A 25,452-nucleotide genomic window follows, 5' to 3' on the forward strand; every position below is an offset into this window, starting at 1 on the left:
ACTCTTTCCTCTCACTATTTCCACCTGGCACAGAAAAACCAAGAGCACCTCTTCTTTGGCAATTTGCTCCCGTTTGAAACTCCACTCTCTCTTACTAAACAGGATCTTGCAGCAGCTAGAATATACCACAAAGAGTGTCTACACAGTTTGGGTACCCTTTCTTAATTTTCCTGTATTTTTGGCCAATCTTTGAAACTTGTAGTACCACTAACTGTTGTTTGTTGGGTTTTTTCTTCTCCTATTCATTTAGCTAAAAAATAGACATCAGCAGTTTCAGATGCATAGCAGAAACATTTCTTAAGCACATAACTAAACATGATAATGTCTAATACATTTCTGAAGCAAGAAAATAAGATGGCTATTCCAGGCAAAAAAACCTGCATGCACTTAAAAACAAAATGTGTGGGGAAAAAAGGCACATATAACACTCTTGAAACCTTGTATGGCATATGTACCAGTCAGATTCAAAGTGAATATAAGCACAAAAATGTAATTCTAGTTCAAAACAGGGACTTGTACACTTTATACTGATGCTTTTTCCATATAAGTTGACTGCATGCAGGTAACTGGGTTTATTCTGCGTGTGTCTAATAGGCAGAGGCCACTCCTAACCACAAATGTAGCAGAAAGACATAAAATGATCACAAAGGAAATTTGTCAACGAAGCTTAATCTAATCACACAGATAACAGCAGAATGGCTAATTACACTGGTTAAAAGCAAAACATTTGTGTACACACAATTCTTTTGCATTACACCTGTGCTGATATCCAATTCTACACATTCTGTTCTTTTGGGTCTCTACTGCCATACAAAAGAACAGTTTCAATAAAAGAAATCATTATAGGCAGAGCTTCCAAGCAGTTTTTCAGCTTTTGGTGGATGATCCAAACTCCCTCAACCCATCACAGAGGAATAGTAAGCTTGGTACAGTGTACAGCCTGTAGGTATCTAAAGCGCCTTCACCTCCTCTGCTAGGAGCAGCGGTCCCTTAAAAAAAATCCACCAGTTCAAATGAGCCCTGTGTTCACTCTTATTTCTTCACTTATTTTAGGTCACTGTGTAAATACCTACTGAGCTTCTTTTGTGATATGCTTTCTGAAACAGAAGAGCAAAAATGTAAAATATCACAAAATAAGGGCTTTATGTGACCTGAGGGCAACATGTTTTGAAATCCTTCCCCTCTCAAATTTAACCGCAGGATGAATGAGACTAACAGCCTATTTCAATATTGCCTTTTAGGCATATCTTTGAGATTAGTTTCTATTCATTTCCCCAGTTCATAGAGTAAAAAGAAAAGCAAGCTGTAAAATTATTTCAGCATGTCCCTTGCCAACACAATGTGGTTGAATTATTTTCTGCAATTCCTACATTTTTGGAGGATGAATCCCAAGGTTGTAGAGGGTACCTGTGGGAGAAAGGCGTACTGGCCTTCACATTTCAGAACATATACTCACTAACAGTGGCCTTGAATTGAGGAAGTCTCGCTCTCTCTATGTACTGAAAGCAGGTGATAGAAGTAGGAATAAATGAAGGAACATGCACAATAATACAAGAAGAGGATGTGGAACAGAAGAGGGAGGTGCAAACACTTCTACATTTCCAAATGTATTCATTGCCTCACAGATCATCACACAACCTGAATGAAGACAGATCTTAATTCTTCTCTCCCTCAGGATTTCAGGTAGTGTAAATATTCATATCAAAATAACTAGCTTTACTTCGGCAGTCTTAAAAATTGAGGTTAAATTCTTTGGAACTGAATGGTTAAATGATGGTGGTGTAAAAGCCACACAGGGAAGGGAGTGCTCATTTTTTAGTACAAAGTGTAGCCCTTAGGAAAGCCCTGCGCCAAGGTGCAGTGGTCAGAACACAAGCCCAGGTTGGGCAAAAACAACATAGCCTGGGAGGGCATAAACTTTCCTTACTTAAGGAAGAGAGCCTTAATCAGGCTACCAGTCAATTTAGGATTAGATGACTGAACACAGGCTGCAGGGCAGAACAGCCTCCTACTGATCCTGGAATTGAACACACAAGAGAGCATGAGTCTGTAGCATGGTGTTTTGGATGCTCAGCATTACGTGTACTGGTTCAAGCCTTTACTTTATTAATATCAAATAATACTGGATTGGGCATCCAAACTGTTCCTTTCCCAGATTACTGAAGTGGCTAGTAGACCAGAGAACCTCACAGAAACACACATGTTCTTTCAAGTCTGAGAAAAGTTTGATTACTCCATGCAGATTCAGTTCAGGTACTCTTTGGGAGTATGGAGTATGGGAGGAGATGGAGATGTCAGTTTGAAATTCTTCAGGCAAATATGTATACATACCTCAGCTCTGTTCCCTAGATACGCTCTGGGAGTATCAGCATCTCCAGGCACAACAGTAAGACCTATCTGATTTGAAGGTCCTAAAAATGCTTAGGTATGAGCCAGGCTGCAGGGCATTCACCTCTGAAGCACTCCCGAGAATGCTTCAAAGCAGTTGTGGAGCCCTGAGAAGCTTTGAAATCAAAACGTGAGGATCCCAGAGATTCCTAGCATCTTTAACACTGCATGGCAGCTGGCTTTGAGGACGGTAGGTTTTGATTTAAGCATGTAAAATGTCAGTGAAGGTAGATTTAAATATCCAGTTGCTGCTGTACTAATGCTTAACGTTTCGCCTGATGCCATCTTACACTGACTTTAGCACATTTTAGTAGTCCTTATGCTGGTGAAGACAATGGAAATTTCTCAATTTATCCTAATAGTTGTCAACAGTATTAGATTGATCTAAAATAGGCTAATAAGAAGCACAGGTTTGTTCTGGATCTACATATGGAAAATCAGTTTTGTCCTGGTGTTGGTTTTTTTGTTTGCTTTGGGTTTGTCCTGTAAAAAATATACTTATAAAAAGAAGCAGAACAAAGACAGAAAATCTGCAGGTTCTGATAAGCCACTGGAAAAACAGAGAAAATTTCTTGTTGTTTCAAACGGGAACTATTTGGGGTTGTATGTAAGATAGAAGAGTTTACCTGAAAAACAGTAATTAACAAATCCAGCTATAACTTCCAAATGTGGGTTTATCTACATCAAGAACATACAAAACTCTACAGATCTCTAGTAGCATTCAGGATACATATAGTAAATTGCATGAATTCACTGTGCTTTTTTCAGCAGAAAATATCAATGCAGGAAGTTTAAAGTAATAGAAAAAAGCTTGAAGCAGCACAGTGAGCAATGATTCAGTTTCACTCCCTCAGAATCAAAGAATAATTCTATAAAACTTAAGCAAATGATTTTTGAAACAAGTTTGGGTTTTGAAAACATTTCTAGCTAAAATTGTGCTCATCTGATGAAGAATAAAAAAAAACAAAACTGAAGACATTGAGAAGTAATGGAAGGGAGAAATAATGCAGGTCTTTAAAAGAGACATATTAGCTGACTGTACTTGGTCTCTGTGCAATATCTTACCTATTACAGGGACACCCTCATACTGTATTGGAGAGGGTGCAGGCAATTTCCCACTAGTAGCTTTTTATTTTTTAGAAGTGAAGAAGTAGTCATCACGTCTCTCTGACACTCATTTGTCTCAGGCTGTATCAATGGAATCTCTCTCAGTGTCAACCAACAGCTTCACTTTGGACCTTTACAGAAAGCTAAATGAAACTTCCAAAGGACAAAACATTTTCTTTTCTCCTTGGAGTATTGCAACTGCTCTCGCCATGGTCTACCTAGGTGCAAAAGGTGACACTGCAACCCAGATGGCTGAGGTAAGCTCTGAAGTTAGCAGAATGTCACCTTACAGGTGGATCCCACATAATTGACATTATTCTTCTGCCTATAGGGAACAGAAAGGAACAACATGGGAGAACAGTGCTGCAGGTCACTGTTCTTCCACTCTATTTCCAAGATCTCCCTGTTCTGCACTCCCTACATCTAGCTTACATTTACAGTTCCCAGATCATTGCAAGTGCTCTGCCACAGGGAAGTTACTGACAGAGACTACTGCTGGTCTTGCTTGGAACTCTACCTTCCATTTTAATTGCCCTTTGAACAGAATAACTCACCTGATATAGTTAGTGCCCCAGTAGTAATGAAGAGACAACTCTAATTAAAAAAATTAATATGGAGCTAAGATATGCTAGAAAAAGGAAAGCTGGAGATAACATCACTGATTCTAGAGCCCAGCTGTTCTGGAAACAGTGTTATCTGCCTTCTCATCCTGCATCCTGAAGTTAGTAAGGTCTTGTGAACACCTCTGGCTGCACAGGAGCAGTACAAGTATCTTTGCTTGTGACACAGTTGGTCCATAAATAAGGTAATCTCCCCACAAATAATGGAGACATACCAGTGCTTGAATATGATTTCACTTAAGCCCACTTTTTCAGAATTTTTTGATCTTTGTACTCTTAGCTAATACACACTTAAACACATTAAATGCAGTTTTACACCATTTGTGTCCCAGTAGTAAGACCCTGAAGTACACTATGCTCTTTGTTAAGCTTGGTCATGATCTGCAAATGAAATCTGTGCAGCTAAGCATGAACTGGCCATTTATCTAAATAAATTGTTTGAGCCATACTATTGATCTATTATTAAGCAGTAAATGTGACTAAAATCTATATAGTAATGATACAGCTATAGAGACTAAATCGAGAGTAAGGACTTGTCCTCAATAACTTTAATAGACTAACATTGGGCATGACTGGTGAATTACTGTAGAAGACTAACACACATAACCCTTGGGCACATTTATCTTCAAAAACCAAGCTGCCTTTACGAATATTTATCATCATCACAGGTTCTTCATTTTAACCTGACTGCAGAAGGTTCATCTGAGGCAAGACCTTCTCTGGGAAGACCAAGGAAGAGAAAGATGGTATTTATTACAACAAAAAGCTCAGAGAAAAAAAATCTCTGAGAATGGGATAGTTCAACACAGCTACTGCTTTAGCCGTCTAACATCTGCTTGTCTTCAGGCTCTATCTACTCTCTCACTTCAGTAAGAACTATACACAGAAAGAGAAAAAGTGAAAAAGCAGGTAATGTTACTGTAAAGCTCATGAACTTAGGCCTTCAAAAGCGGAACTGAGACACTAAACAGCATTTTGATTGGCCCCAATACTGTCTTTCTTGGTTTTAGCTGGTCTGTGGAAATATCAACAAGTCAATTGTCCTAATATGCTTAGGATGATCCTATCGCTTCAGGGGTGGTGGTTTTTTTTAGTGAAAAACAACTACTTCATGCACACCTGACTCCAATGCTACCTAATAAACTCCCTTCCACCTTTCTCATGCATGGACACATCAGGCAAATGAAACTCCCCTTTAAGCTAGCACATGCTGATTCACCCTTGTTCATCAGCTCTTCAGAGACTTGCCACCAAGAGGAACTGCCCAGATCTTTTTCATCAAATGAACTCCCTAAGCACCAAAACGCTTGTAAACTCAAACAAACCACATTTCTTTAGCACAGAAACTAAAAGAACGCTCAAAGAAACTAGATTAGACAAATTGGAAATAAAAAGGGGAAGGGGGTTATATCATTCTCTCCCTTCTCCCTAGATGGTGGGGGATGAATCATGACATCCACACTCATTTTAGAAACTCACTGACTTTCTGAGTAGTAGCAAAGTCTGCCTAATCTGGTCCTTCAGGTATTTCCCTCTATTATCTCTTCAGTCTGTTCCCATCCCATTGCAAAACGCAGCTTCTGCTATCCTGCGTCCTCTGGCTACCAAATTCTTTCCTAGGTGGGAAGACCAGAGCAAGGAATGCCACCTGACCAACCTTATGACAAGTCATCATGAGTCAGTGGCACAGACTCTCAGTGTCTCACATGCAAGGCCCAGTATATACCACAGAGGTGGTGGATGGCGGGGAGCAGCTCACAGGTAGCAGCTTATTCCTCTGTTAGCAAAGCAACAGCTGGAAACAACTGGCAAGCAAGCTCATGCTCCCTAAAACCATCAACACTGACACGCTCCCTCCAAAATCCAAACAGCAACAGCAAAATCCGTGTGAAACAGAGAAAATTTGAACAGTTGCTAAGTCCGTGCCCTGACATTAGTGTCTGTCAGAACAAAGCAACTCCTCAAAAGCTGCTTGTGAAAGTGAAAATTAGTCCTGACCATGACTGAAATGAGGAGATTCAACTTCCTGGGTGCACTATCAGCTGATGCCCAAAGGCCTACACAGCACTGCAGAAACAGATCATTGCCCTACAGACAGAAAACAATTTGTCTGGTTATACATAGTGCTGCAAATATGCAACATACTGAAAAAAGATCTCCATCCCCTGAAACTCCTTGTTAATTAAAACAACCTGGACATTTTAAATAACCACAGCAGGTACAAGACTTCAGCCAGAAAAAAAATATTCCATGCTAATTAGTGTTTCTTTCCAAGGATCCTGAGCGTAAGCAAGCTGAAAACATCCACTCTGGCTTCAAAGGGCTCCTGTCTGCCATCAACAAGCCCAGAAACACCTACACGCTGAAGAGTGCCAACCGACTGTATGAGGAAAAGACCTACCCGTTACTGCCTGTGAGTTGAACATCTGTATTTGAGAATATTTTGACATTAAGAGGGATTATCAATAGAGATGATAAAAAAATTCCAAATGATAGCACTGTGGTTTCAGTCAGAACATGAGGACAGCCATACGAAGCTAGCCTTGGACAGGCAAGAAGTCCCTTGGTCTCCAACAGTGGGCAACAGTTTAGGAAGTGCACGAGGACAGGGCATGCTGTGTAGTGGTGCTTCTCCAGAATCTGCTGTGGTCACCAAGTGATCTGCAGCTCAGGGACTTCCTGAACCAGAGGGCGTGTGTACTTAATAGACCTTGATGAGCTGTTCTTTCACATTCTTTGCCTTTTGAATCTACTGCAACCCTTAGCACCAGGAGTTCCACAGCTGAACTATACACTGTAGGAAGTGCCTGTGCCTTTTGAGCCTGCTGCCTGTTGGCATCGTTATTGGTTGGTTTTTCCTCTAAAGGCCACTTCTCCATATCTCTGATCATCCTTGTCCCCTGTCTCTGTATCTTTCATCTTCCAGCATTTCTGAGACTGGGGAGGCCAGAGCTGCATAGAGAACTCAGACCACAGGCACACCATGGCTCATACCGCGCCATTCTAATACTTTCTCTTTTGTTCCCTACTCCTTTCTTTGTAACTCTTCAATTTGTATTCACCTTTTTGGCTGCTATTGGGCAGATAATTTTTCATGCAGCTGTCCATTATAGCTTCAATACCTCATTCCTAAACAGTAATAAGCACTTTCTATACCTTACACTTCACTGGATCATGTATAAATATTTTAATATTTATATTTTAATGTAAACATGTAAATCTTGGTTTTATAGAATAAATACTTTAGCACAGATCCCAGCACATACCCTTGTGGTACTCTAGTAGTAATAACCCTTCACCATGAACATGAACACTATTTCCTCCTACTCTTGGTTTCCAGTGTTTTAAACAAACCAGACATATTTGTGTAGTCCCATGGATGCTCAGCCTTTGGTGGGAAGCCTTATGAAATGCTTTTTGGTAATCCAAATAGACTGTAATGGCTCAGCCTTGTTAGCCATATGCTTCCTGACACCTCCAAAAAACTCCAACAAACTTGTGATTCAAGACTTCCCATTACAAAATGCTGTTGACACTCCTCCAATACATCATGCTCATCCATACGCCCACTTCACCTAATCTATTCATTTGCCCCGTACAGACTCATGAGTTTGTAATTACCTGTATCTTGGAAATCTTTTCAAGAACTGACGTTGTATAAATCATTTTCCAGTGTCTTGGAAGGTGATTCTAAATGATGTTACTGTTCTTTGATCTTGGAGCTTGTTTGGTCTCCTGAGTAATTAGTAATTTGTTCTGCATGTTCGTTGTTCATCTTCTCCATAATGTCACGCACATATGCTTTACAGAGAACCTAGAGAATTTCCTGCTGGGAATCTCCATGAACTGTTTCACAGCAACAGCAATGCAAATGTTAATTTTGCTTTTCTGCCATTACCTTATTCTACCAGAACATTCCCTTTATACCTGATCCTCCACTGTCCTCACAAACTCTCGTCAGGTTTCTCACCTCTGCAACAAAAGAGCCTTGTTTCAACTTTATATGAGACTGTTCTTCCCTTTTGTACTGAACTCTACATCATAAAGCAGGAAAAAAGTATTTAAATTATATAAAAATGTCATTTTGAGAAACTGTTAAAAATTATGAAGATTGTTTTATGGATATTTCAAATTACAAATTTGCACCTTGGATTTCAAACACACAAATTTGAAGCATCAGCTTCCTTGAGGCTGAAGTTTGATCAGTCCTTACTTAATATTAGTATAGCATGTCTCAGACATTATTTTCAGGGTTATCCCATTTAAAACAAATTATATTTTCTTCAGTTATGTATTAGCAGATGGTATAATCTGTTGAAGTGATTATTTGTAACATTTTTATAACTCAATTTTAATGAAGTAAGCGTACATTTTCCCATTTTATCTTTCAGAAATTCTTACAGCTCATTACAAGCTATTACAATGCAAAGCCACAAGCTGTAAACTTTAAGACAGCTGCAGAACAAGCCAGAGCACAGATCAATCTGTGGGTTGAAAATGAAACTGAGAGTAAGTACTACTCTGATGGCCTTTTTCTTGTGTCACTCTCAAATCATTTGTATTTCCATATTTATTGCTCTTGCAGCCAAGGTTCTATGAAAGATGGAAACTCAGGGGAGGTGATGAGCAAAGTGCAGTTAAATAGCTTGAAGAATGCCTCTCTGCAAACCCAGCTGATGCTCCTTACGAGGTCCTTCCCTGGATTCTTCATGCCATAGCCTCTTCTGAATCATTTCTGTTCAAAGGGAGGCACAGGTAGATACTGAGTGGCTCCACGCTGATTACTGAGGGGTTTACTTCTGCATTCTTCAGCTGTTTGCAACCAGCTCCACAGAACATACAAGCTATTCCACTTTATCCACTTTCCAATGCCATTTACTAATGAAATTGCAATAAATAAATTTTTAAAAAAAGATTTAGAGGTACTTCAAAATCCAGTTTTACCACATGTACACCATGAAAAATGTACAGTAAAAAAACATCCCCAAAGCCAACATTTTTGCTAGACAGGTAGGCACAAACAAGGCACAACTAAAATTGGCAAGTTACACAGTCACGCTGGAGTAACAGTCCTATTTGTCTGATTTTGAAGGGAAAATACAGGATCTGCTGCCTGCAGGATCTCTCAACTCTCGCACTGTGTTGGTCTTAGTAAATGCCATTTATTTCAGAGGAAACTGGGAAAAGAAATTTCTGGAGAAAAATACTTCTGAGATGCCCTTCAGACTGAGCAAGGTAAATTCCTTGTCTATATGTCTATTGTCCTATGTCAATATGTCTGTTACTGAAGAGCAAAACACCTCTAAATAAAGCTGCAACCCATAAACCTCTAAAATAAAGCCGCTACCCAACAGCAGCTGACCAGCATTTCATATGCCATGGAAACAGTTCTCATAGCTGGGCACATCGTATAAACTCCGTGAGAACAGCAACTGTGAAAACAAGTCAGCATTATCTTATTTATAAATGTTAATGAGAATACGATTTTTAATTAATAGCTCTTCAGTATCAAACCAGTTGAAAACACTGTGGTTAAGTAGCTTAAGGACAAGAGGAAATGTCCATAAGCACCAAGGTCCAATTTTCAAACAGGACTGCATTGCTTTTGAGAGCAATGCTTACACACCCGCAGCTCTTTTCTGCTTTTGAGACAGTCTATACTGTGAGTCCAAGGAAACTTAACCAGCTGGTCTTTCTTCATGCACCCTGGGTGTTGCATGAAACTTCAGAGGGAATTTTCATAGGGGTTTGTCATTTTTGCTGAGTGTGTGAAGGTGACGTATTCAGTATGCACCGAGGGCATATTATTGAGTATTTAAAGGATCACGCACTGATGCCTCACAGTAGCTGACTGCATGCGTATTTTTGGGCTGTGCCAAAGACAAGCAAAAATATTTGTCAGTGGAAGCATGTATCTTGTTTGACATAGATTACAAGTGCAAACACCTTTTGTATGCCAGGCAGTGTGAAGCGATTGTGTCATCAATGTGACTGTATCCGAAACCTACTACGCCTTAAACAGGCGGGTTTAGGATCCGTCATGGTTACATGGTTGTGGTGGGTTGACCCTGGCTGGCTGCCAGGTGCACACCAAGCTGCTCTATCACTTGCCCTCCTCAACAGGACAGGGGGAAAAATATGATGAAAAGCTCATGGGTCAAGATAAGGACAGGGAGATCATTTACCAATTACTGTCATGGGCAAAACAGACTTAGGAAAATTAATTTAACTTATTGCCAACTAATCAGAGTAAGTTAATAAGAAAGAACATCAAATATAAAACACCTTACCCCCACCCCTCCCTGCTTCCCAGGTTCAGCTTCACTCCCAACTCTTCTACCTGTTCCCCAGAGCAGTGCAGGTGGATGGGGAATGGGGGTTGCAGTCAGTTCATCACACGTTGTCTCTGTCACTCCTTCCTCCTCACACTTTTCCCCTGCTCAAGTGCAGAGTTCCACCCATGGAATACAGTCCTTCCCATCCAACATGGGTCCTTCCCATGGGCAGCAGTTCTTCACGAACTGTTCCAGCACGTGTCCTTTCCATGGGGTGTAGCCCTTCAGGAACGGACTGCTCCAGTGTGGGTCCCCATGGGGTCACAGGTCCTGCCAGAAAACCTTCTTCTGAGTGTGCTCCTCCACACAGGATCACAGGCTCTGCCAGGAGCCTGCTCCAGCATGGGCTATCCATGGGCTGCAGCTTCCTTCAGGGCACATCCACCTGTTCCAGCACAAGGTCCTCTGTGAGCTGCAGGGTGGATACCTGCACCACCATGGTCTTCACCATGGGCTGCAGGGGAATCTCTGCCTTGGCACCTGGAGCACTGCCTCCACCGCCTTCTGCACTGACTTTGGTGTCTGCAGAGGTATTTCTCTTACATTTTCTGACTCCTCTCTCCCAGCTGCTGTTGCGCAGCCGTTTTTATGTTTTCTCAAATATTTTATCACAGGGGCACAACCAACATCACTGATTATCTCAGGTTTGTCCAGTAGCAAGTCTGTCCCAGAGATGGCTGGAACTGGCTCTGCCTGACATGGAGGCAGCTTCTGGTGTCTCCTCTAAGAACTCACCCCTACAGCTCCCTGCTACCAAAAGCTTGCCATGCAAATCCAAGACATTGGTGCACACAGAGGGTTTAGTTCATAGGATACCTGACAGCAAATCCCACAATCAAATTTTTGCGCTCAAATATAACAATGTAAAGGAAAGAGTGGATATATTAGTAAAAGCTCTGGGGACATAATACAGCACAGGAGTTCAGAAGACTATTGGGTAATCCAATTCCATTTTGTAGTCTGGTCCTCTATGGTTTGGGGAAGAGGACAAGCCAGCAAAGGTCACAGAAAAAAATATGGTTCAGAGGAAGAGTGAGACAATCGGTATTACCCGGAAGGATAAAGCAGGCAAAAGAGTTGATGGGGGAAGAAAGTCAACATTTCCTGCCTCCCCCCATCAAAGCCCTTACTCCAAAAATTGAACCTTTGGGAGAAAACATGAAACGCAGTAGTTACTCACTTATCAGAACTAACTCCTTTAATTTAAAATAAGAAATATATATGATTCAGTTAGCAAGTAGATAGCATATGTATCTATTCTTTTTAAAGATCCCAGTGACTTTGAAAAGGAGGTATATATGATACTATCCAAAGGAAAGGGTACTCAGTGTCCAAATACCGCAGAATCTTGTACTTGTTTACAAATTTTTGCTTTCAGTTCAATGAAGCAAATAAACTTTATCAACCATTTTAAGGAATGAAGTAACACTATACTTTATGTCTGATTTTTTTCACAGACCAGGACTAAACCAGTACAGATGATGTTTCTGAGAGATAAATTTTTGATACTCCGTGAAACCACCATGAAATTCAAAATCATTGAGTTGCCGTATGTGGAAAATGAACTCAGCATGTTTGTTCTCCTACCAGATGACATCAATGATAACACTACTGGTCTGGAGCTGGTAAAACTGACCTACTGTTGCATCACATACACTATAAGACAGTAACAGAAACAGATTAAAAGAGTGCGGAAGAACAAGCTTCAAAATCAGGGTAGCATAGGTTCTGATGTGTGCATACTTCGTTTCATAAACTGTAACACCATGATTTCTCAGCTTAGGATTCAGGGCATCTCATAATATTGAAAACACAGTATTTTACTTAGGGATACATCTAAAAACTACATCCACACAACTGTCTTAGCCTATTTTGTGTCCTTTCTATTGACAGAACAGAACAACAAAAAAAGCAAGGATCAAATCTGAACCACCGTGCCTTACAGTTATCTTCTCCTGAGAACTGTGTTCATTCATTTTTGTCATTTGCAGTCTGGATTTGCACCTGATATTTTGTGGTGTGGTTTCTCAAACTAAGTGCTGACTACCCTGACCCAGAAGGTATCAACATGACCATGCCAGTATCAGTCTCTGACTCGAAACAGATCAGGGCAAGCACCTTTTTATTTGTACCTGAGCTCTCATGCATTCCACTTATTTAACACTACTAAGAGAAAAGTTAGCCATATACACACATAGCTAACGCCTATTAATATCATTATGAGTCACATATTGCAAAAAAGCAATATTCTTCATACCACAAAAAAAAAAAAAAAAAAAAAAAGATGAACTACTTCAGGCCTATACCTTACCACCCTTAAGAAAATAAACAAGAGTGTAACCCACTCAGCACTTTGCAGGATCATGCCCTATGAGTATGGCACATGTTCCAGCTGTACCCATCGCTGGTAGCTGGGCTTTGTTTTACATGTTCTTGATGAGTGTTAAGACACTGGTACGTACACATTTTTTGTCTCTGTCCTTTGCATTCTAACCATTTTCTTCCTCAACTCATTTCAGGTGGAAAGAGAGCTGACCTATGAGAAATTGTCTGAATGGACCAAATCAGCCAATATGATGAAAGCTGAAGTGGATCTCTATCTGCCCAAGTTGAACCTAGAAGAGAATTACGACCTTAAATCCACCTTGAGCAGCATGGGGGTACGAAACGCTTTTGACCCAGTTCAGGCTGATTTCACAGGGATGTCAGTTAAAAAGGATTTTTTCATCTCAAAAGTTATTCACAAAGCTTTTATGGAGGTCAATGAAGAAGGTACTGAGGCAGCAGCTGCCACAGGTTCCCTGGTGCTGAGATCAAAAGCACCAACAATGACTTTTAAAGCTGACCACCCTTTTCTCTTCTTCATCAAACACAACAAATCACAAACCATCCTCTTCTTTGGCAGACTCTGCTCACCCTAGTCAGTGTAACTCCTCGCCCTGCAGAATAGGAGATGCTCGCTTGCCAGCACTGAGGCAGACACCAAAACCGGAAACTCCTACTGCAGCTGGGGGGGGGGCGCAGGGAGCAGGACCTTAACCCTTTCTCCATCAGACCACACGCCTGACAGCCCAAGGCACAGCTCCTCCTTGCCTCCCTTCTACCCTGAAGGGACAACCACAGCCGTGCCATGGGAGTGCACAGTGCCTTGCATCCACTGAGCAATCCTGGTTGTCATGCAGACCATGATGGCCATCAAGGGTAGCTCTGTCCTAACCGCTATTACCTACTGCATTTCTACCCCTTCCCCCCACGGCAGCGTGTACAAATGCGTGCTAACACAGTCCCTCCCCCACCTCCGTGACCAGAGCCCCTGACCCAGATGTGGCCTCAGCACGTAACGCCAACCGCGGCCCCGAGGAGGCCCTTGCCTTACAGCTGGAGGCAGCCCCTCCACACCTGTAATAAGTAACTAAGGGTAATTTGCTGCTCAAAGGGGGTTTTAACAATAGGAATGATCTAGCTGCGACAGATTTGAGAACGTTTTGTCTGGCGAGAAAAGAGTTAACTGTTAACCATGAGGTTGGAGATGTACCTTCTCAAGGCCAATGCTAAACCATAATCTCATGTTACTATGACAGCCTTTGTCTTCGTCTAGACTTTAGTGTAAAAAGTTTAGTTTTGTAATATACAGCTTCTTGCTACAGGGCTGAGAGCATAACCATTTGCTTAAACCGGCCTTGAAGTTGAGAATAAAAGGGCTGTGTTACTTGTTGGAATTTGCGAGCCTGGATGGAGCTGCGACTCCCCAGCCGCCCAGCGCACTGTTTTTGCTTTCCTGTCTTAATAAATACTTAGTCAATTTATTTAGGACTCTAGTTATTTCAAATTCAACTGTAACAACACCCACCGCCCGTGCCATCCCCTTGCCTTGCTTCCACATCCCAACTCCCTTCATCTCCAGTTAACCTCAAATTAGCTTCACATGCTACTCCAGATTCCCTTTTTTAAAAAAAGAAAACACTTACTCTGTAAGGGCTATTTGCCTCACTCAGACCCTCAGTTATGCGAGGAGGGCCAAGTCCATACGGTTTCCGCCTACAGCAACAGCTCACTTTGTTCAAAATAACCCCCGCTTCAAAAACGATTAATATGAATAACAACCTCGCTTGGACTGAGGGTGTTCTCTGCCAGCTCCGCCACGAGAGGGAGGCAGAGGCGGGAAACCACCGGCTGCGGCGGGCCGAGGCGTGCAGAAACACCAAGGGCCGGGGCAGAGCGCGAAGGCTGCCCGCTGCGCTGGGCGGCGGCCATTTTGCGGGGCGGGGCGCGGCGCTCCCCCGCGGGCAGGGCTGCCGCCGCCGCCCGGGGCCGGGGCCGAGGCTGGGGCGGGGCCGCTGCCGCCCTCCCGCAGCCCCGCAATGCTTCCGGGGAGAGCGAAGGGCCCCGGCAGGAGCCTAGCGCGGCGCCCCGTAGGGTGAGTGCGGCGGCTCCGTTGTCTGGGAGGTGTCGTTTTCTCTGGGAACCTTGCACTTCTGTGTTTTTAAAGTAGAGGCTGTATGGCTTTTTAATTCCAACCCCCCCCCCTTCCGTGACGTGGTTTTTGCTATTCGTCAGCTGGCGTCGCAGCGGTGTGTAAGGGAACGCTTTTTATGTGTACGAGTTGCACCGCGGAAACGTTGAGTTTGAACGTCTTTTACTGTGCCAAGGCCGGTGCGGAGGAGGGTCCTGGGCTTGCTGGGACGGCGCCAGACGTTGGGGGCTGCCCCCCGCCCCCGCTGAGGCGCAGGGGTCGCGTTACCCCCTGTCCCGCCTGCCCCTGAGGAGCCGTCACCTGGAGCGGTCGGCGGTGTTACCCTGCAGGTGTTTTAACCTCACTTGCAACTCCCCAAACGCTAAATGAAGCTCTTTTCCCCTCACAGAGCTTGCTTTGGTTCAGAGGATGGGGAAACGGGCGCCTGTGCCACAGACGCAGCTTCCTCTGTGGAGGTGGACACCACCTTCATGTTCCTCACCCAGAGTTCCCCCTCTGGCTGTATTTGAAACAGGTGGCTTGTGACTCCCCCGAGGCATCTGCATCTACCGGCAGCTAATCCATGTCATAGTCTTGGTGGGATGTGCCAGCTGGGCCACAGCCTGGAGGAGAGCTGCACCCTGCTCTGGCCAGGCTTCACCCATAGCAAAACCGGTAGCTGGGCGAGATGTCTTAACTGCTACTTAATCTAGATACAGCATTTCTGTCCATAAACTGTCCTAAGGCGTAAGTGTCTACTGCTGAGAATATATGCTTCAAATTCATTGGGGTAGGAATGCACAGGCTCAGGGCATCCAGAAACCTCCACACAGGTGCCTTCCCACAGACCTTCAGAGCCCACAGGGGGACTAGAGCGAGGACTGAGTTGCTATCAGTGAGCTCTTTGGTTAGCTGAGGGTTTTGCAGCAAACAGCTTACGATTGACTGATAAATACGTGCCTGAATTATACGGGTTTTGTTCCTTAAAGTGTGGTCATTGTGTGTCATCTCCAGAACTGCTCAGACGAGAAGGTTATCGGTAGTTACGTTGGTATTCCTGAGCTGCAGAGAAAGCACAAATCACTGTACAGATACAATTCCTAGCCTTGTGTCCCAGCTGGTGAAATACAACTTTCAGTTTGGGTAAATGCACTGATTTTCAGGTAGGCAAATAGTGTGAGTTGTGTCCTTTTGTTTGTAAATTCTTGCCTGTCGTGGAAGCCCTTCAAAACCTTTCTAGATAATAACTGCTTGCTGCTGTCGCTATTCCCCTGTATTTTGACTTCCAGGTCAAAAAACTTCATTGCTACCAATCTGCAGCTGTCAGGACAATAGGAAATTTCTGGTCTTCACTGTAACCAACATGAACTGAAAATGCTAAGTGCCTCCTATTCCTCCTACTTGTGCTGTAAAGTACTTGTTTCAGACAGAGTTGGAGGATTGTTTCCATCTAAGCCTGTGCTTCGCCCCATCCCTGACCCATGTGTCCCTTGTGTCCCCCTGTCCCTCCACAGTTATGGGAGAAGAGAAACAGAGAAGTTCCTACTGTTTATAGCAAAACTACTAGCAAGAAATTTCCTTAGGTAGGAAATCAGGCATGCAGAAACCTGTCCTTTCCACTTATTTAAGATAATGAATCAGTAGTATGAATTTGGGGTTGGTTTTGTATTTTGTAGCAACATATTCACACTAGGCACCACCTTAAGGAAAGAACAAAACACAGAAACTTTTACTGCTGGCTAATATCTTATGACGGTGATACTTATCTGTAATTACCTTAGCATTCTAGTCTTTATTGCTCCTTTTATACATGCATGGTTTAATCTCAGTTAGTTATCTACACAGCTGATGCACGTAGAGTATGTTACTCTACGTTACACATGTTGAAGTGTTCATGTACCATGAAGTTATCTATAAGCAGGTTTTTTTATTCTATTTCTGTGTTGCAGGCAATAAAATGGAACTGAAATGGACTTTGATTTTTTTGCTTTGTACTACAGCAGGAAATTAGTCATCTGTCATGCTGACCAAATAACTGTTTTGTGGGTGGGTTGTGTGGGGTTTTTTTCTTTTTTTTTAATCTTGTAGGTGGAGTCATTCTTCTGACTTCTGCCAGCCGGACTGTTAGGTTTAAAACACAGTGTGCACACACATAAGTAAACTGAAGGTAATACTGAAGATATATAGACTGAAAGAAGGTAAGGGTTTGTAATTCTGCCATTCTGATACCTAACTTCGTGCTCTGGTTTTCCTATAACAGCAAATAATTTTCCTTGTGAACTCAAAAGAGACTTGTTTTATTAAGTCCTAACCAAAAGTACTCTTGTATCTGATAGTCTCAAAAGATGTAGTATTATTTATGGAAAGTTTTAATGACACCAGTGGGAGCTGCTGTCTCTTTAACATATAAGATTGAAATACAAAAGCAAACAATACATTTCTAAAATAACCTAAGTGCTTAATATGGGGTTTAAGGTACTTGTTCCACCAAACCAGTTTTTCATTGGGTTGATAATTTTCCAACCTAATTATGACATTTGCTGCATAGTTTAAACTGGAAAATGTAAAAGACAGAAATTACTTACCAGTTTGTATTCAAATAAATTTGAGTCATTCTTGTTTTGTGTTTTATGTCCCAGGTTCTGTACCATGGATAGCCTCTGTGCAGCAAATACCACTTTTGCACTTGATCTCTTAAGAAAGCTGTTTGAGAACAGAAGTGGGCAGAATCTGTTCTTTTCTCCTTTTAGTATTTCTTCTGCTTTGTCTATGATTTTGCTGGGTTCAAGAGGTAACACTGAAGCTCAAGTAGCAAAGGTATGTCTAAACAAATTTAGTGTATTGAATTCGATAGGGCCACATGAATAATACATTTGTATTATAGTCTGTGACCTGCACTTATGCTAAACCATTATTGTCATTGTGGTCTCAGAGAGTAGAGATCTTCCTTTCGTATATATGTAAGCAGTATATTTTTATTGTTTGTGTACGGGAGCTTCCTTTGGTATGAAGAGGTTCCTGTGTTTTGTTTTGTAGGGTTTTTTGTGGTTCAGGGTTTTTGGGACAGAAAGATCTTCATTAAGATGCACCTGGGATTCTTTTTGTAGGTTTGATGAATCTCTAGCTACAGAAAATATTTTCTTCTACTATCTTCTCTGGGCTTAATATCAGACTATACATGTTTAGAAAATCTAGCCATGCACATTTAAAAAAAAAAAAAATATTAAAAAATCCACCCTGTATGTATGTGAAAATAGTAGCTGCAGCTTGGCTTTTAAAACTTGATCAGGTGGCAAATGCAGCTTGGCATAGTTTTTACATACGCAATTGACAGTATTAAATTAATAATCAGTCGGTTTTGTTATGTTGTTTGACTCTGGCAGAGTTGAAGAGGGATATAAACACATTTTGTTTTCATTTAAATCTATAAAAGTTTCTCCAAAACTGTATTATATTATTGCCATACTTGGAGATACTCAAAAGCCATCTGGATATAATCCGGGGCTGCCAGCTGCAGTTGGCTTTGCTTGAGCAGGGGGCCTTTGTCAGATGAGCTCCAGAGGTCCCTTCCAACCTCTGCTACTCTGTGATCCTCTGGTGCTTGTGAAGGAAACTAAATACTGCTGACTCTTCTGCTCTCTAATTTATTATTTGTACATCATCTGGCTGGGTGCATCATATGTGACTTGCATGATAAGCTCCAGATTGGAGGTGTGATGAAAAATCTTTTGGCTTCAAGTCACAGTTTTTAAATCCAAGAGTCATTTAAAAACCCACAGCTGTGCTGAAGCATGTGTGTTTAGAGAAGGCATGGACTCCCCTGAGGATGTTTGTCTTTCTACAGGTGCTTTCTCTGAACAAAGCCAAAGATGCTCATAATGAGTATCAATCACTTCTCTCTGAAATTAACAATCCAGACACCAAATATATACTGAGAACGGCTAACCGACTTTACGGAGAAAAGACATTTGAGTTTCTCTCAGTAAGTAACCATTAAGTTTGTGGTGGTTTTTAGTATAAGGTACTTCCTACCTATTTACTTTGGAGATAACAGGCAAGCTTTGGGTTTTACTTTCCAGATTTTCTAGGCTGAGACCTACCAATGTAATAGATTATATCAAAGCCTGGTATCTGAACTGGATGGAGAAGCTCCTTTTAGATAACCTGTGATCTGAATGCACAGCTGGTGCAAAGCACTATAAAATCCACGGAGTGTAAATTTTGAGCGTTCCATGATGCATCTTTTTTTTTCCTCTTGATTATATGTAAATATGATAACAAAGAATTGTTATTGCTCTTCAGCAGAGGCAGTATTTTGTAGTTTTTCTCTGTTACGTAAGTCATCCAGAGATCATGCTGTGAGAAGTACATGACTTAAGATTTTCCTTATCAGAATATCTAACTAAGGGTAATAGGTATTGTGTTATACATGTTCCTTTAGATGCTTTGCTAGAAGCAAGAATATGTAAGACTATTTTTCTTTTTTCCCTGGGAGTGATTTACAGTGGTTCTTTTTATGAAGAATGCTAGTGTTTCATTTGTCTAGTAGATAAAAAAATTACATGGCTTGTACTCCTAAAACTTTGCATCTGTGTAATAAAGTTCTAACTCTATTAAATGAGAGAGTAGTTGGGGGGTTTTCCTCCCTAAGAAAAATTCTGAACTAAAAGTTTTCTATTAGTCTGAGAGGTTTAACAATGAAGTTTATGTCGAGAGAAGCTTACAAAATCATGTTCTCTCACTGAAGCAAAAAAAAACCCAAACCCAAAACTAGCTGCATCCTTTTTCAATTAAGTCACATAGAACTTTGTAGCATAGTAAAGAAGCCCTTTGACTTAATAACATACAGTGAACCATTCCTAGTTCAAATAGGTGGTATAAAACCTAAAGGAACATGTCAGACTTTAATGGCTGTATATGAAGCTGGAGGAGGAAAGCGGGCAGATTTTCTCAGTGTATTTAAGAATCATCTGTGGCTAAATGAGAGTAAAATATATTGCTGAAAAGCTGTTCTGAATGTCTGTGTTAGTCGTTTATAGAGCTGAGTCAGAAATTCTACAATGCTGGACTAGAACAAACAGACTTCATGCATGCTTGGGAAGATTCCAGAAAACAAATAAATGGCTGGGTAGAGGAAAGAACTGAAGGTGAGTGTTTTGCAAAATGCCCTGTTGTATTTAATGACAGCCATGGCTTGGGTAAACAGCTATTTCAAGATACAACGTTGTCAATTCAAAAGTCCCAAACATTGAACTCTTGCTCTGTTTGGTACGTAATTCTCTTACCTATTGCATATTAATTACAGAGTAGATACCATATTAGATAATAAGTAGACACATGTCAAACTGTTAAAAAATAGAGGTGTTTTTTTTCTATCTATCATAAAGGTAAAATTCAGAACCTGTTGGCAAAGGGGATTCTCAGTTCCCTGACAAAACTTGTGTTGGTGAATGCCATCTATTTCAAAGGCAACTGGGAAAAGCAGTTCAGCAAAGAGAGAACAGCAGAAGTGCCGTTTCAAATTAACAAGGTATGATGTGCTAGAATGCTGACAATACGCTGTTACTCTGAAGTACTTGGAAATTAATACATTTAACTCTGAATAAAAAAATAATCACTCAAGCAGATTACCTTGGGTAGATTGTATGAAATTCCTTATACCCTCTCCCTTTTAACATGAACACTCTGTTTAGTTCCTGTTAAAAGAAACTGTTAAGTTTCATCAAATTACTAGAAACCAGAATAACACATATTTGTTTTATTCTGTCCTTTTGTTTGAGAGAGGTAAACCCTCTACATAGTTACAGAATTTAAAATGGAACAGAAGAGAACAGTCACATGAAGCTGTGAGGCTATTTGAGAGTTGTAAACGATTTCACAGAAGTTGGTGAACTGGATTATTTCAGCATAAAACTGGTGTGGATAAGAAAAGAAATTTTCCTTTAGAATGCAGGCAGAAAAGGAGCACTTGTACATCTGCAGAAACTTCTAAATTTCAGTCTTCTTCAGTCAATGTGCTTTTTTTTGGCTGCATTTCTACCATTAAACTGATACAGAATAAATGGGGAGGAGGGGAAAATCTCCTATGAAGACCTCCATGCTATACTTTCTCGCTTTTAGAAGTAGATCAGTGCTATTGAGGAAGAGTTGGCTACTAGCAGGCCATGGCTGCCCCTCAGGATCACCTCAAACTCGGGGTATGCTTCCAGATGTCATTAACAAGAACTGGTAACATGACTTCCTTAACTCACCTGCTTAGAACAAACATTATGCAAAACTGAAGCCCTCATGCCTGACTTCAAATTGTCTGTCCCGCAGTGGTGAAATATATCCCAAGTATGCTTGAAAGTGCTCGTAACCATTTTCAAATAGGGAATGTTACTGCTCACCCCGTACTACCTACTACAGCGCTTCAGAAATCACTGGACTGACTTGGTTCCTGACACCTTGCCCCCTCACTGTTGAAACACTGAAAAAAGCTAGCAGAGTATCCAGATAGACTATTCCATTTTCTTTTTCTTGGACCAATGCAAACCTGGGGCCCGTCTTTTAAGATACAACACCAACAGCATGTAGTACTGACAAATAATCTGCCTTTTGACGTGTGATAGAATATTTTGTAGTGCTACCACGCCGGGAAGGTTTGGTATCAGTTTACTGTGGTGATGTCAGAAAGCCCAAGCTTACAGATTTGCGTAGGACTCTTTCCTTTCCCTCCCCCTGGGGAGGCAAATTCAGCGATGTTTCTGTATTGGATGCTGTGCTGTGGTGAGCTTACGACCTAAATCTTAATGTTCCTGGAATAAGGCCCAGGCTAGCTCTGAGATTACCTTTTTCTTTGTAAATATAGTGTTTGGAGGCGGGGGTGGGTTGGGGTTTTTTTCTTTTTTTTTTTTCTTTTATCTAAGAGTCTTTGGGATCCAGATATTGGAGAAAGTTGTCTGTAGGGTTGGGGAATGCTGCCTTCTTGGCTTACCCAAGGAACTCACTTTCAGATAGGCAAGCAACTGCGAATCTCTCTCCTTGTAAAACTGAATTACTTAAGTTTGTGTTTTCATCCCACTAATGACTAGCCACGGATGAGCTGCAGAAGTCTGTGAGTGGGATCAAATGAGCAATTGGAAATCCCAGGTGTAACCTGAAGTTCTAAGCTAGTTATTTTGCAGTCTGTTCAGTAGCAAAGAATTGCTTTAACATTCCAGGAGCATTTCCAGCATCCTGTGACATTATTTCTGTGACTCTTGCCCTTCTTATGACTCACTGGATGATTTACACATGCTGTGTGGACTTTTCTTTGCTTATCCATCCTTTTTATGTGTCATTGCTGCGGCAAATTAATTTCTGCTGTATTTTCTGTGGGCATTGTTTTAATGGGCTTTAAAGACAAAAACCTACTTGTGTGGTTATCTCCTGAAGTTAAGGGAGAATTAACTAAAAAGGAGGAAAATAATGATGTAAACAATAGTAGCTGATGCTCCATGTGAAAATGGAAGGAGATAGCAGAGAATGAAATTGGGAAGAAAAATCTTTCCCCTCTTCACCATCCATGTGACTTTTAAGAATTCAAAATAATTTGAAAATTAAATTTAAAATTAAAACTCTCACTTTCTTAGTGTTTTTAGGGTAACTTTTAAATATTTTAATTCCTCTTTGTTACAGCACTTGGAGCTGCATGGACTAAAATGAAAATAAGTACATTGAAATTACTTTGTGTTCATTTAAAGAGAGGAACACAGGCCCTGCTTCTTACCAGCTCTGTTCAGTGCTTGTCAGTAGTTCTTAAATGAGCAAATATGTCTTTCCCCTTTGCCTGAAAGGAAACCTCACACAGACACTTCCACATCAGTAATCAAAAAGCAAATCTCAGATCCTTACCTCTCGCTTTACAGAAGACAGTGGTGGGCTGTACACTGTGGTGTGTTTAGTTCTCTTGAGTCAAATTCTAAAATGCCCTGAGTAATTGGATGCCTGCTTCCTATTTTGAGACCAGCATACTAGCTCAGTACTAACTGTTGACATCTCTTTATTTTTAGAAAGAGACCAAACCTGTGCAGATGATGTTCAAGAAGGATCGCTTTAATATGACCTATATTGGGGAGTTCCAGACCAAAATCCTTGAGCTCCCTTATGTTGGTAATGAACTCAGCATGATCATCCTGCTCCCTGATGCAATCCAGGATGAATCCACTGGCTTGGAAAGCGTAAGTTGTTGAGCTAAATGCAGAGACAGTCTGTATCCTTCCAGGGAAGGAAGTTTGATGTTGCACATAGACTAGCAGTTCAGTTCCAAAGCTGTACATCATTGGTGCTCAGCACCAGCTGAAATGTTCCACATGTCCCTGCCCCCAGAGTGGTTGGCCTGCCTTGTATCACTGCTGGTCAAGCTGTGTGCCGTTCCCTTAGCCAGAAGCTCTGGAAGAAGCCCTGACCTTCCTCAGGAGCAGAGTTTAGCTGTGGTTATGGTGAAGGCATAGTATAGGTCAGGGGGATTTGGGGGAGCTCTTAGGAAGTCCTCTAGCTTGTCCTGTAGATTTGTTCTGAACAGTTGGCAGATTGTCTCTGGCCCACTGCCTGGAAACAGGCTCACGGGGAAGTGTAGGATTTCTTCTGTGGTGGAGATATGCAAGTTTTGGCTGTTTCATGCTCTGGACAAGGGATTTATTAATAAGGTTTTCTAACACTGACTGCAGAGAGCATTGTGAGCACACTTTTTTCATCAGCCGGTCAACCTGAAGGAGGATCTTTTGGTTTAGAATCAGAAGAACTGGGTTCAGTTTCTTTGGGACCTTGTCATCAGTTCAGCTGTGCCTTTGCTTCCCGTGTGTAAGAAAAAGCCCAATGTAACATGTTTTATCAAAGTAAACTATGCAGAAGGGACCCTGATCCTTATTGTATCTACTAAAAGGCATATGGGATTGATGTCAGCTGGAGCTGTAGTGATTGGTGGAAAGTGTAGCTTGCACTTTTGGCTTGAGACACTCTAAACCCTGGAACAAATACGCATGTTATGCATTGTGTCAACACAGTAATCTTGACTTTTGGCTGTGTAAAACTGAATCTCTTCTCATTTTAATTATATTAATTTTGGGGTTTTCTTCAGCTGGAAAGAGAACTTACGTATGAGAAGCTGATAGATTGGATCAATCCTGAAATGATGGACTGTACGGAGGTGAGGGTGTCTTTACCCAGATTTAGACTGGAAGAAGATTATGATCTGAAACCCCTTCTGAGAAGCATGGGAATGCCTGACGCATTTGACTTGGGGAAGGCTGACTTCTCGGGAATCTCAGCTGGAAACGAGCTGGCGCTCTCTGAAGTGGTTCACAAGGCCTTTGTGGAAGTCAATGAAGAAGGCACTGAAGCGGCAGCTGCCACAGCAGCAGTGGTAGCATTGCGCTGTGCAATGATTGTTCCAGAATTCACTGCTGATCATCCGTTCCTCTTCTTCATCCGGCACAACAAAACTTCCAGCATTTTGTTCTGCGGTAGATTTTGCTCTCCCTAAAAAGGAGGTGTCTGTGTAGAAGAGCCACCATTACACAGTAACTTTCTGTTCCTTTAGAACAGGGCTACTCTTTTTGCACTAATTGTCTCTTTCACCTCTGTCTGAATCTAATTCTGTGGTCTTCATCTCAGGCTTGGTTAGAGTAACAGAGCCACTTTAGCCATACACAGCGACTGCCATGTAAAACGACTCCTGCCTCTGTGCACCTGAGCACAGAGGTGTCTTTAAGTTCTTGCTGACAGCAGAAACCTCCCACTTGCTGAGTGAATGCTTCATCTGTCCTTGCACTTCCCATTACACCTTCACTTCTGGTGGCTGTCAGGCAGTGACACCTTGTAGGAACGGAAGTTAATTTTGTTTCTGATGAGGCTGGAGCACATCTTTAGCTCCCCTCCTCCTTTTTCCTCCCACCACCATCCTTTTTTTTTTTTTTTTTTTCCTTTTTTTTGTCCTCCAGATGCCTCCATGTAATGTCTTGACACATTCCCTAGAGATGAAAGGAGTCTTTGGCAGCCTGTTCCAAGTGTTGCTAAGCACCCTGACTAGACAGGTGGTTTTTTGGATAATAACTGAATAAGCCCTTAGGCAGGAATGGGAATAAATTATGTCTTTACACCAGGTGTCCTTATAGAGTGTTCATGGGGTGGTGATCATTGTTTTGTCACCACAGGACTCCTGGGTTTATTACCTATCACCTCATTCTAGTCATTTAACGAAGAATGTAATGAAAAAACTTAACGGTGCCTATGCAGTATTCAAATGGCAAAGCTTTAATTTTCTGTATTGTTATATATTTTTCCTATTCATAGTTTCTTAAACATTTTTGGTATGGAACAGTTAAACTAAGACATAGCTGAAATAGCTTTCCTAATAGAGTGATCTGTTTTGCTGTTTCTTTTCCTGAAATAATAAAAGAACTCTTAAGTGCTGTAGGCCTCTTTTGTTTCCACAGCCATACATTACGCATTTTTTAAAAAATCTGTAGTATGAAGAAAACAATTATTTCTTGACAGAGTATAACCAGCTTCTATGTAGCTTTTTGGG

General features: G+C 41.5%; 1 protein-coding gene across 1 annotated transcript; it reads left to right on the forward strand.

Annotated features, from left to right (window-relative positions):
• Positions 1 to 1,552: 1,552 nt before the first annotated feature.
• LOC119144522 lies at positions 1,553 to 25,340 on the forward strand. The gene is made up of 15 exons (XM_037380021.1): positions 1,553 to 1,683; positions 3,529 to 3,752; positions 4,784 to 4,861; positions 6,391 to 6,528; positions 8,507 to 8,624; positions 9,208 to 9,350; positions 11,908 to 12,075; positions 12,970 to 13,370; positions 15,893 to 15,988; positions 17,543 to 17,720; positions 18,748 to 18,885; positions 19,933 to 20,050; positions 20,291 to 20,433; positions 22,937 to 23,104; positions 24,004 to 25,340. Exons 2-15 carry the CDS (start codon positions 3,585 to 3,587, stop codon positions 24,406 to 24,408), a joined length of 2,460 nt encoding a protein of 819 aa, XP_037235918.1. The 5' UTR covers positions 1,553 to 1,683; positions 3,529 to 3,584; the 3' UTR covers positions 24,409 to 25,340.
• Positions 25,341 to 25,452: the final 112 nt, after the last annotated feature.

The sequence above is a fragment of the Falco rusticolus genome, chromosome 3 (genome assembly GCF_015220075.1).
Source record: "Falco rusticolus isolate bFalRus1 chromosome 3, bFalRus1.pri, whole genome shotgun sequence".
In the NCBI taxonomy this organism is placed as follows: domain Eukaryota; kingdom Metazoa; phylum Chordata; class Aves; order Falconiformes; family Falconidae; genus Falco; species Falco rusticolus.